Consider the following 11,614-nt stretch of genomic DNA (forward strand, 5'->3'; position numbering starts at 1 on the left):
ATGTCAAGTGAGGACTTCCCACGTGCCGCCGTAACCTCTGATGCACTGCAGATTGTGTTGCATTCCAGCAGACAGCACCCCGGTGAACAAAGCCCGTCAGGGTCAGAATCCTCAGGCTTTAAATACATGCACCATGATGAACACACAAGGCCAAAGAGGACATTAAATGATCTTTTAGTGCATTTTAACTTCCACGCGGCAAGAATAATATAAATAAAAATAAAACATTCAATGCATCTGCATCACAAAGTCAGAGACTGACGAGTAAATCCACCCTGGTACAAATATCTTTGACGGTTCCTAATCTTGACAAATGATCTCAAGAGTTGAATAGAAAGTTCTTCCTAATAGTCCAAGTAACATTTATTATCAGTGATTAACATGTTATGTACAGAGGAATTGTCAAGATTATTTGATGTGCAATCAAGCACCAGAGCTGCTGCAGAAACCAGATCGTTTGAGCATGTTCACACTTACATGATGATGGTTTTCTTTGGTATCCTCGTCTCCTGTTCAGTAACTACGGGAGGAAGCAGATTACATTTACTAGACTAGATGCAATTATGCATTTCTAACATCTACAAATGTGTGCATATTATACTAACAACCCTCAACAAAGGGGACTCCCTGTAAGTCAGTGTTCCTACCTTCGATATTGATGGCCTGCCCGCCGCGAGTCGCAGCAGAGGGGGGGGCGAGACGAGCGCCACACTTGGCCGTGCCCAGACGATTAGACAGCTGGCAAAAGCCGACGAAATAGATGAGTTATTGCTGCTAGTTGATATCAACGGAGAATTAAGATTTATACTTTTCCCTCATATGCGCAGTAATTAAACAACCCATCATAAAGCCTGTGATTCAAGTAGGAATCTTTAATGTCCACCAACCTCGCACTCGTAGTGTCCGAGGTCTCTCTCCGTCAGGTTTTTTATGGCCAGGACCAGAACTCCACTGCGGAGCTCGCTGTAGGTCTGATACTTCTCCTGGTCGGTCAGCAGCCGGCCGTCTTTGAACCACCTTGTTCATAAACGCAGCCGGGAAAAAAAAAGATGTTTACACAGAGGGAGGCTAAAGACTCAAAGGGCCGTCTGAGTTGAATAAAAATGCTCCTACCTGATCTTGGGGTTGGGGGCGCTCTGTATGACGCAGGTGAACTGAGTGTCTCCTCCAGCAACAAATGTAGCATTCCTCATTTTATTCACGAACCGAGGAGGCACTGCAACAAATAGAATGCATGGATTAAATAATAATTGATGTTTTCGGTGTTAGGGTTCACGTCTGCCACTTACCCTGAACAGTGATCTTGCCGAGAGTGCTGGCGTTGCCGGCCGAGCTCGCGGCGAAGCACATGTACTGCCCGGAGTCATCGGCTGTCATGTTGTCCAAGATCAGAGTGCAGGAACCGTCCGGGTCCTGGATGACGATGTGATGAGGATCGGCCTCCACGGCACGTCCGTCTGCGTACCATCAAGTCGACAAGATGAAACACATTTAGCCCCGGCCTGCATATTCGACGTTAGCCTGTCACTAAGCGCCACGCACCCATCGCTCTGTAAATACAATCTAAAAACAAAAGTGCCTCACCCTTGAACCAAGTGACGGCTGGTTTGGGAACACCAGTGACTTTGCAGGCCAGCTTAACAGTCTGTCCCAGCTCTGCTGTGCAGTTTGCTAGAATTTCATCAAAGTCGGGAGGACCTGTGGAAGTAGATTAACCAGGAAAGGTAGTCGAAAATAAATTTTGAGTGATAAAAAAGACGCATTTATTGTGTGTGCGTGTGGTCCACTGACTCCACGCAGGCATGCTGTATCGCTGCTGCAGTTCTCGGAAGTCTCTCAGCCACGAGTTCTTGATGGTGACGGTGCGCGCCTGCAAGGTGTACTTCCTCACAGAGTCCTCGCGCTCGTGCCAGATCTCGAAGGCGCGGTCGTCGCCCTCCACCGTCTCGTTCACGTCAATGTTGTTCAGCTGCGATACAGAACGCATCGCGTAAGCTGGGGGTCAGGAAAGATGAGCACGAAGGAGAAAGTTGTGGTGGAAAGTTGTACCTTCATCATGTTCTTAAAAACGTATTGTTGTGTGTCGGTGTTGCTGTCCCTCTTGGGCTTGCAGATTATGCAGTAGTTCTTAAACAGGAACACATGCCGGTGGTGTCCTCTAGAGGACGTCCTGATTCCTGGCGCCCCTTCCCACACTTGGAAGGGTCCCTGGTTTGAAAAGAGAAAAAAATATACATATACAAAATACAATGATATATAATTGTACTAAGTGACGATTATCACTGCGTTGGACAGAAGCACCACCGACCTGTCTCATTGGCTCTCCTAATACGTCCAGTGTGGCCGGATAGTTCTCGATCATGGAGACGTGGTGCGTGTTCTCAGAGCGCTGAGGGAGTGCGGACACCATGGCATACGCTTCTTCCAGAAGGCAGCAGTTCTGGCCATTTTTGGCCTTGTTTCGGATGAGCTCCTGAGGTGAAGAAGGGAGAAGAAGGAGATTTCAATAAAACGTCCGTGGGAGACAAAGAGATCTAAAAAAACAAACGTCTTGCACGCGCAATTGATGTGTTCCCGCACGTAACGCAGGCGATGACTGCGCCTCAAAGGCTCGTGTGTGTAATGAGGTCAAAGCCGGTACCTTGAGGGCGGCCTTGTACTTCTGAATCCTCTCCAGTGGCTGTTGGAGGCTGGCGTTGACGCTACGTACCGGGGGGTCAGCGGGGTCTGCGTTGGCTTGTACTTTGTCTGTGTACTCCTGCAATGTAACAAAGGGGAGATTTTCAAGTTCAAATATTTACACTGGTCCAGAGTCCTCTCATTGCATGTCCCAGAGTTACCTTGAAGAAGCGGTGGACGGCCTTGTCGCTGACAGCCGACTCGGCCAGACTCTGACCGACGAGATAGTGGAGGTACTTCTCAAAGCCCTCCTTGTTCTTCAGGAAGCACATGGCGACATCATTGTCCGTGTCACAGTCGTTCAACTTGGGAAGGAATGCCCTGCAATGAAGAGAATCGCATTTAGAGTCTTGGTGTGAATCCCGTTCACCTTTTCCCTGGCTGTGGAATACTGATCCTTGCTCACTTGCTGTGGAAGGAGTTGATGTCATCAATGTTCCTGAATATGGCTTCCGTCTGGCTGCTGACATCGGGCGGCGCATCGGGGCTGTCGGCATGCTTCCGGTGATGGGAGGTGAAGAAGTCCATCTCTTTGACAAACTCCGACTCTCCATTTATCAGTTCTTGGATGAGTTGGCTGAGGATATGAAATAATAGTTGCTCACGACACATCCTTTACTTCCAGTATTCTGAAATTGAGTGTATGTATTCTTTTACTTACAATAACTTCCTTTTGTATTCACCCTCAGACACCTCCTCTGAGTTTGTCTCCGGAAGGTCACTCGAATCAGCAGAAAGCTGCAACAATATCAATATTTATACGTTTCAAAACGTTCAAAGCAATGATATAAAGTGGTGAAAAAGTTAAGATGTTACGTTGCTGGATAAGAGTTTTAATCTTGAAGACGTACTTTGAGCTTCTTGTCCAGGTAGGCGGGTGAGACCCAGCCTTGACGGGACGGTGTATTTTTGGTGGGTTTGGTCCGGACCAACCATTTGAGCGGATGAGCCGAGTCCAAAACCTCCACATACTGTCCCTCCTTGAGGGAGATGGATTCTTTGCTTGCTAACGTGGGGTTGTAGTCAGCCGTTGCCACGTAGATGTCACACATCTGAAAAAATAGATTAATAAATTATTATCTATCCTTTACCAGATCACACAGTGACCAAAACAAGCATTTAGGTTCATAGTTTAACACAATATCCCACTGAGAACTTCTGCACATCTCACCTCTCCCCTTGCGTCCCCCTCGTCCGATTCCGAGGAGGAGTCAGCGATGAGAGACGGGGGGCGAGAGCGGCCGTGATGAGGCGACGCAGACGGGGTCTTGGTCTCATCGTCGCTGTCAGCGCCCGGTACGCGTAAAGAAGCTGAGGCGGGCGAGGGCGGCGGGAGGTGATCAGAGGAGGAAAGGTCAGTCGTGCAAAGAAGGAGAGGACGTCCGAAATAACTGAAGATGAACAAAGGCTGGGGGCGTCACGCGTGGTCTTTAGTTTGGGGAGTAGAGCGTGGCGATCAGCGCAAGGTCACATTAACTCTCCTGGTGCTTTATTTACATGGAAAAGTTGTCTCAACATTGAAATCATTACCCCAGTAATTAATTTATATTTATCGATTTTCCGTGATGTAAAGGGAAAAAAAAAAACCACAACAATCATTTCATTGTGAATGCTTTGCTACGTGTTAGTATTGTGACGACATGCGAGAAAAAGCTACACCACAGATAACACGGATTATCTGAACTCTTCACACACATGTCGGTGAGCGTGGATTCCAACCATGTGTTGGTGAGACTTCATAGTCGCTTTAATCACTACGAGCTGCTCAGCAATTATGCTGACGCAGGAAAAAGGTGAAAGTGTCGTGGCTGCACCTTCACATATACGTTTAGTTTTCACTTCGTAAAAGGACATTTTACTCAAAAATGTTTCCACAAGTAACCTGTATCTATACTTCAAACGTTTATTAATCATAAAGCTGATGCACTCCGGATACATACTGGTAGTTTTGGGCCAAGATTTCATCCACTGGAGCACTTCAAGATTCTGTGAGCTGTCTGAATAACAAATTGATGATTGGATGAGAATTGTACTGATCGGATGGCTAGACTGATGGATGTAAAGGTGGAGAAGACATAATGCCCGTATGAAGCAATGAAAAGTCATGTGCTCAAACATGCTGAAAAACAAGCGCTGGAAAAGCATTGAAGAATTGAAGAGCTACACACTAAACAGCATTTCACAATTCTTGAATAATCAGCCTCTGTAAGCAACTAGCACAGACGTCCATAGCAGCTAGCATGTTTCATGTGCCGTGTCAGAACATTACTACTTAATGGACTTTTATTCCCTTCACACACACACACACACACACACACACACACACATCCCACCGGGTGATTTAAGGCGGGCTCAGCATTTAAATCACCTGATATGGTTTGGAACGAAAACCTAGTTGTTGGGAGACCTTTGGGCTCAAATCTCTGACCTTCTGTGTACAATCTGGCGCCAGTTAGCTTGTATGATGATGACAGGATTAAGTTTTCACACTGACAAAAAACATCCATGTGTTTTGCCTTTTTACAAACATCTTTCTGTGTTTTTGTGTCTGTGTTCTAAGCTAAATGGGCGATTTACAACTGAACATTAAATGTGGGCATCACATTACTTCAATAAAGCAAAATCAATTCTCTTTCTTGGTTTGAACCAGATTACCTGGTTGGGTTAAACTAAACTTGGTGTGTAGAAACATATGAATTATATGAACAGTTTGGATCAACTAAAGTTTTACTGTAAATTCAGATTTCTGGAATTTAACATGATAGAAAGTGCCTTCAAATGTAATTGGATTTCTTTCTAAATAAAATAATTAGATAAGGAATCAACTGAATGGTCCGTAACACTCACTTACCCTGTGTAATCTTTGCTGATACCATTTCAGTGATCTGGTTGGTGAGTTTCAGGAGGAATTCCTCGGTACCTACTTCACCTAGGTACGATGTTTTACTCTCTTAAATAAAAAGCAAAGCGAAAGAGAACACCATAAATATTGCCGTATTGATTACAAAAAATCATTCATACTATAAATAACAAAAAACATGAATACCACAGAATAAGATCTCACCTTTTGCTTTGCCGGCCGCCTCTTCTGGAGCACTAACTGTGATGTTGAGAACCCTGAGGAGAGTAAATGTTACTGATCTGTTGTTTCACTATGTATCTGTTTAAAATACACTGTGCATCCATTTTTTAGGTGTAAACCTTAAATGTCAAGACAAACTCACTCTGAGGCTTTGGGCTCCTTCTTTGGTTGCGGCGCTAGGATAGAAGGGTAGAGACACATATCACATATGTATATAATTAAGATCCAGTCAGACTACTGTCTTTAATCTATTTAAAAGTCAGTATTGCTTCCAGATGAAGGGCCTGTATGGCTTTGCTTACTCTGATCAACCCCTAGGTGGGCCGTGCAGATGGACTGCCCCGCTCTATTTGTGGCGATGCAGGTGTAGGCGCCAGTGTATTCTGTGCCCACGTCCATCAAGATGAGGCTGTGCTGGCGCCCCGAGCTGGCTATTTTGTATCCTTTGGTATCGGGCTTGATCCACAGGACATCCTCCACCGATTCCTCCTTCAGCCAGGAGACCATCGGAGCGGGGGAGCCTGAAAAAGTCACGGGGAGTTTTGAGAATGTTCCACGAGACATAAAACTTTCCCAGAGGGTTCAAAGGATGTCAAAACTGTCACGCTGTACACAACGAACCTTCTACTTTGACAGACAGAGTGATGCTGGCTCCTTGTTTCACCTTCCTGTTGCTGAACCTTTCCAGGAAGCGAGGTGGCACTAGAGGCACCTTGGGGTCTGGAAAAGAATCACTTATAACAACTTATAACACCAACTAGAGTAACTCTCCCGGGTTTGTCTGATGAATTACCTCTTTTATCTTGTGGCATAATCTCCCCCGGACCTGCAAAATATTGTTGCATCAGTATCTAAACTGCCTTTTTTTGCCTCATTTGGAAATACGGTATGTTTGCATACATACTCAGAACTACCAGGCGGGCGGAGGAGTAAGCGGAGCCCGCTGCGTTGCTGATGTACGCAGAGTACTCCCCCATGTCCTCTTTCTTCACCTCCAGGATCTCCACGGCATGAACGTCTCTCTCTGCCAGCAGCAGAATCCTCCCTGAAGATCGCAGAGGGTGGCCATCTTTGAACCAGTATATTCTGGGTTTAGGGAAGCCTGGAAGAAAACAGGAGTTTCAGAAACGAACGACATTTAGTTAGTCGCAGGTGTTTTTTTTTTACGGTTACAATTAGATGTTGATCTGTTTCCTCGGATGAATTGAATGTTGGCACTGGTTGCTAAACATACCCTTGACTTTGAGCTGCATCTTAGCAACGGGTGAACCTGGACTGACGTGAACATCGTGAAGCTCGTCCACAACCTGTGGTAACTGATCATCTTCGGCTACGGACTCGAATGTCTCGGTTTCCCTGGAGAGGAAGAGTTCTGTATTTATTGACTTTACACCAAATATTTGTAGACACCACATAGAACCCCGTTCTCAGTAAAATCACCTGGACATGTAGCCCCTGGCACTGACATAGGAAGACGTCTCCGTGGCATCAGCAGCCGTGTCATAATCCGAGCTGCACGATACTGATGGAACAGATTCATTTCCAGCATTAAACATTCATCAGTGACGATAAATAGGGACACGGTGCCACATTTGATTGTCTTTTATCTCCTGTATCAGTGTTGACCCCCCCAAAAAACAAAAGGGAATTGAATTTTCTCACTGTCGACCCTGAGTTCGGCCTTGGTGGCCGCGATGCCGCTGCTGTTTTCAGCTGTGCAGCGATAGACGCCCATGTCGGTGGGCAGCACGGCGGTAATGATGAGTTGGTGGCAGCCCTCCTGGTCCTCGTTGATCATGTAATGGTCGTTCTCCGCCAGCAATTTGCCGTCTTTGTACCAGCGAACGGCGGGGGTGGGCTTTCCGATCACAACGCAGTCAAAGCTGACTGGGTAACCGTCCGGGACATCCTGACTTTGTAGCTCCGTCAAGAAGACCGGGGCAGCTGGGTGACGAGAGAAAACAGACCTTTTGTTTCACATATATGTTTATCTAAAAAAAGGTACGTGCGTTTTTCCGTAATTAAAAGATGCCTAACCAGTAAACTTAAAAGCAAAAGCAGAACTTCATGTGAATTGTTCAGAAGTGGCTTTCTTCCTTTGTTTGATGGGAATTTGTTTATTTAATTATACATAGTTATATTGCGTGTTTAAGTGTAAACAAATGGTGTATTGATCTGAACAGCAGCTTCCAAGCTTTTCTCACCTTGAGCTCCGGCCATGAATGCAGGAGGCTGTCGTTCCTGTGTGGGGGTCTGTGTGCCGTCTTGTGTGTAGCCCATCTTTCTAATTCGCAGCTCCACTTTGAGAGGCCCCGCCTCCAGGATGGTGGTCTCCACGGGAACGCCGTGGACCGTAAACATCTCCATGAACCTCTTCGAGGCGACCTCGGCCTCCGTCCGCGAGTCGAAGCGAATGTAAATGTAACTGTCGTCCTCTCTGTAAGAGTGCGGGTCCGGGTGGCCAAGGTCCCCTTCGTCTGCGCTGACAAACGGTTCTTCTTCGACGTCCGGGGGCAGACGCGTGCGCAGCAGGCGCCGCAGACGTCTGCTCGCCTGCCTCAGCGAGTCGTCCATCTCACTTCCCGAGGAGCTCTCCGGCTCGCTGTCGGCGCTGTAGCCCACGGTCAGCGGCCGTCGGGCGGACGTTTCTCTCTCCGTTCCTACCGTGACCTTACCGCTGTGGGAGGTGACTCCAAACTTGTTGGTGACCTCACAGGAGTAGACGCCAGTGTCCTTTGTGGTGATGGCGGTGATGACCAGAGAGCAGGTGCCATCGTTGTAGATATCAATGTGGTGGTGCTTGCCATCCTGCAGCGGTTCTCCGTCCTTCAGCCAGCGCATCTTATCGGGTTTACCTTCAGCCACACATTCTAGATGAATGGTGCCGTTGGGTTCTTTAGTCTGGTCTTTGAAGCCGTCCTTGAAGACAGGTCGCATGTCCCTGCGGGCCTTGTAGCCCTTGAAGGCGGCTTGAATCTTAATGGCGGCGTCTCTGAGCTCAGGCTCATCCTCTTTGCTGATCTCCATGCTGTCCGCCTCCTTTGCCGGCACCTGTTTTCCGTCCGTCTGCTGAATCGTGGTTGTTTCAACGCTAGTATGCTGCACTGTTCGCTGCTCTGCCATCTTGAAATGTTCAAAGAACCTCTCAGTGGTCATAGGCCCCGACTCGCTGGTCGCTGTGACAGAAGCCGTGCTGCTCTTCTTGAGGTAGGAGACGAGCGTTGAACCACCAGCAACAGACACGTCCCCGGAGCTGGAGGACACCTTGGACTCCGTCTGCTTCTTGGACACGGTGACCTGCGCTTGCTCTTCTGATTTTATTTCCACTTTCTCAACGGACTTCAAATCTTTCTGCGCGGATTTCTTTTGACCACCGACGACCTCCTCCGGTTGTTCAGTGATGGAGTCCAGAGTCGGCTCTCGGCTCATGCGGCGTTTCTTGGCCGATTCCTCCCACAGCTCGTGCACATCACCTTCTTCAGCAGCTTCTGGAGGCAGACTGGGTTGGCCCATCATCTCACTTTCTTCCTGTTTTGCCTTTGTACCTATAACCACAATTAAGTGTTCAGTGTCGCTTTGTTGCAAATCTGTGGAGTTGTCCAAATATGACAACAAAATAACATAAGACAACAAGGTACCTCCATCTTTGGTACCAATGCTGAAGTCAACCTTGTGCCTTTAGCAATTAACGTCACCACTCACCAAGCTGCACAGTCTGCGGCAGCTCGACAGGCTCCCCAATCCCGGCTCGGTTGATGGCTGCCACCCTGAACCTGTAGCCACTCCCCGGCGTGAGGTTTTCAACCACAAACTCTGTGTTGCACACGGGTTCAGAGTGAGATGGAAGCCACAGGGAACTGTCTGCCAGCCGCATCTCCACCCTGTAGCCCAGAATGGGACTCCCTCCGTCGTGTAAAGGAGTGAACCAAGAGAGAACCACGGACTTTTCAGTTTTATTGAGGACCTCCGGGTCCTCTGGAGGATCAGGTACGGCTGTTGAGAAGGAGAACAGCAGGCGTTATATCCTTCAATAAAAATGAACAACAAAACAGCAATGTTTATCTGTCATACTGTGTCTACAGTATTCTACTCACGCAAAGTGCATAACTGGCACATATTAGCAGGTGGAATAATTAAGTTAGGTTACGTGATTTGCTCCAAACGCTTACTGATAATGTTGAGCTTGGCCAAAGAGAGAGCATCTCTTGCAGCAAATGTAATCTCCTGCGGTGGCAAAAGAGGTGCCCGTCTCAGGACAAGTCGATAGGAGCAGCCGTCGGCCCTCGTGGCCCAGAGGTCACTGGGCTTGATCTCGACGCCATTTGCGTACCAGGCCACTTCGGCCATAGGGACGGGCTCAGTGAGCTCAACGCAAAACTCAACCTTCTCCCCCACCGCAGCCACCTTGTCCTCCAGGGGCTTCACCACATCCAGCTGCCAACCTTATAGGAAGAAAATAGGCACAATTAAATGCAGGTTTGTTACATCACAACTCATTATCCAGTCCTAACAAAGCCATGAATGCAACAACGATTTGAGGCGTTCCGCTGGATGACTCACGCTTGACGCAGAGTTGAGCGGATGAAGATGCCGCGCAGGCTTTGAACGTCACTGTGCAACTGTCTTTCACTCTCAACTCTTTCAGCAGCAGCAGATGACGAAGACCACTCTCAAATGTCACAATTTCAGCATTGGGGGACTCCTTAACTGGTTTGCCATCGAGGAGCCAGTGGCAATCTTTGCTCTCGGGACGAGAGAGGGCACACTCGAACAGCGCTTCACCTCCATCAAAGGTTTCTACATTCTCCAGGCCCTGCACGATGTCAATGGGTTTGCCTGGACAGAAAGCAATTGGAAAAGAAAGAAGAAAAAAAAAGCCTGATTAAAAAAAAAGAAGGATTTGAAGAAATAATGTTAAATAATGTGGCATTCGTCAACAAAGGGCACATCGTTTATGCTGATCACTAACAGATCAGTTCATGTGGCCACATAAGTGTGCAGCTTAACAGAGCAGAGGAGACTCCCTGGAGGTTGGTGCTTTTTCCATGTGGAGGGAAGCTCACCTTCCACGTAAAGTGAAGCGACCGAGCAGGTCTCCCCCGCCTCACAGGAGTATGTGCCCCGGTCCTCGGCGGACACACGGCTAATGTACAAGCGCGCCACATTCCAGTCCTCCTCCACTAACACCCTGCGGCCATCAGGCTGCAATGGCCGCCCGTCTTTTTTCCACTGAGCCTTGACCGGCCTTGAGTACTGGCAGACGAACTCAGCCGGTTGGTTCTCAAGCACCCGAAGGTCCTCCATCTCGCTCACCACTTCAACTGTGGGATCTGAGGTTGGGGGCAGGGGTCATAGGGTCAGGGCTTGGCCATTCGATATAAGGATAAGAGACGGCTATGAAGAATGATATATGAGCTTTATAACCCCCTACAGGTCATTCATATGTGAGTGATTTTGTTGTGATTTTTTGGATTGTTCAGTACAAATTGTCTTCTTCTTCATCTTATATGTTGAAGAGTAAGACGCTGCCTTACAATGTATTTTACTGTCCATTGTGACTGCTGTATTTTCTTATAGAACTGAGTACACAGAGGGTCAAAAAGCCCAACCATCAATTTTGAGGTTAATGGTCACAATCACGGCAGCTGATGCGGGGCGGGGGGCCTGAAATACCAAACATAGTTAGGTGTAAGCGGTTTTAGTGCTTGACGGTTAGGGGCAGGGCCTGGCGGGATGGGATGGTGGAGGTAAACATGAGTATACAACAGCAGCCGGTAAGCATGGACGGGTGGAGCACCTTCCTAACACTGCCCATTAAACCATCCCGATCGTGCTACTCGGAGAAGGCGTGGT

At 47.8% G+C, this 11,614-nt stretch overlaps 1 protein-coding gene across 15 annotated transcripts in view; it reads right to left on the bottom strand.

Moving 5' to 3' along the window:
* The window catches only part of obscnb (obscurin, cytoskeletal calmodulin and titin-interacting RhoGEF b), a 38,838-nt gene that overhangs the window by 2,318 nt on the left and 24,906 nt on the right, over positions 1-11,614 (bottom strand). For 8 of the 15 annotated variants that reach the window (XM_078099628.1, XM_078099630.1, XM_078099637.1 and 5 more), the window contains 31 exons: positions 10,825-11,091; positions 10,322-10,597; positions 9,931-10,203; positions 9,464-9,754; positions 7,966-9,306; positions 7,424-7,705; positions 7,202-7,283; positions 6,996-7,117; positions 6,666-6,863; positions 6,555-6,587; positions 6,383-6,481; positions 6,064-6,282; positions 5,904-5,937; positions 5,744-5,796; positions 5,531-5,629; positions 4,620-4,676; positions 3,851-3,990; positions 3,531-3,731; positions 3,341-3,417; positions 3,086-3,256; positions 2,841-3,000; positions 2,642-2,758; positions 2,309-2,473; positions 2,050-2,208; positions 1,792-1,969; positions 1,585-1,698; positions 1,290-1,457; positions 1,114-1,216; positions 888-1,017; positions 648-738; positions 478-520 (listed from right to left, as the gene is read on the bottom strand). In XM_078099628.1, the coding sequence (XP_077955754.1) occupies positions 478-520; positions 648-738; positions 888-1,017; positions 1,114-1,216; positions 1,290-1,457; positions 1,585-1,698; positions 1,792-1,969; positions 2,050-2,208; positions 2,309-2,473; positions 2,642-2,758; positions 2,841-3,000; positions 3,086-3,256; positions 3,341-3,417; positions 3,531-3,731; positions 3,851-3,990; positions 4,620-4,676; positions 5,531-5,629; positions 5,744-5,796; positions 5,904-5,937; positions 6,064-6,282; positions 6,383-6,481; positions 6,555-6,587; positions 6,666-6,863; positions 6,996-7,117; positions 7,202-7,283; positions 7,424-7,705; positions 7,966-9,306; positions 9,464-9,754; positions 9,931-10,203; positions 10,322-10,597; positions 10,825-11,091 (5,743 nt within the window). The remainder of the gene's footprint in view (positions 1-477; positions 521-647; positions 739-887; positions 1,018-1,113; positions 1,217-1,289; positions 1,458-1,584; positions 1,699-1,791; positions 1,970-2,049; positions 2,209-2,308; positions 2,474-2,641; positions 2,759-2,840; positions 3,001-3,085; positions 3,257-3,340; positions 3,418-3,530; positions 3,732-3,850; positions 3,991-4,619; positions 4,677-5,530; positions 5,630-5,743; positions 5,797-5,903; positions 5,938-6,063; positions 6,283-6,382; positions 6,482-6,554; positions 6,588-6,665; positions 6,864-6,995; positions 7,118-7,201; positions 7,284-7,423; positions 7,706-7,965; positions 9,307-9,463; positions 9,755-9,930; positions 10,204-10,321; positions 10,598-10,824; positions 11,092-11,614) is intronic. The other 7 variants (XM_078099638.1, XM_078099636.1, XM_078099634.1 and 4 more) reach the window with 3 other exon arrangements.

The sequence above is a fragment of the Gasterosteus aculeatus genome, chromosome 3 (assembly GCF_964276395.1).
Source record: "Gasterosteus aculeatus chromosome 3, fGasAcu3.hap1.1, whole genome shotgun sequence".
In the NCBI taxonomy this organism is placed as follows: domain Eukaryota; kingdom Metazoa; phylum Chordata; class Actinopteri; order Perciformes; family Gasterosteidae; genus Gasterosteus; species Gasterosteus aculeatus.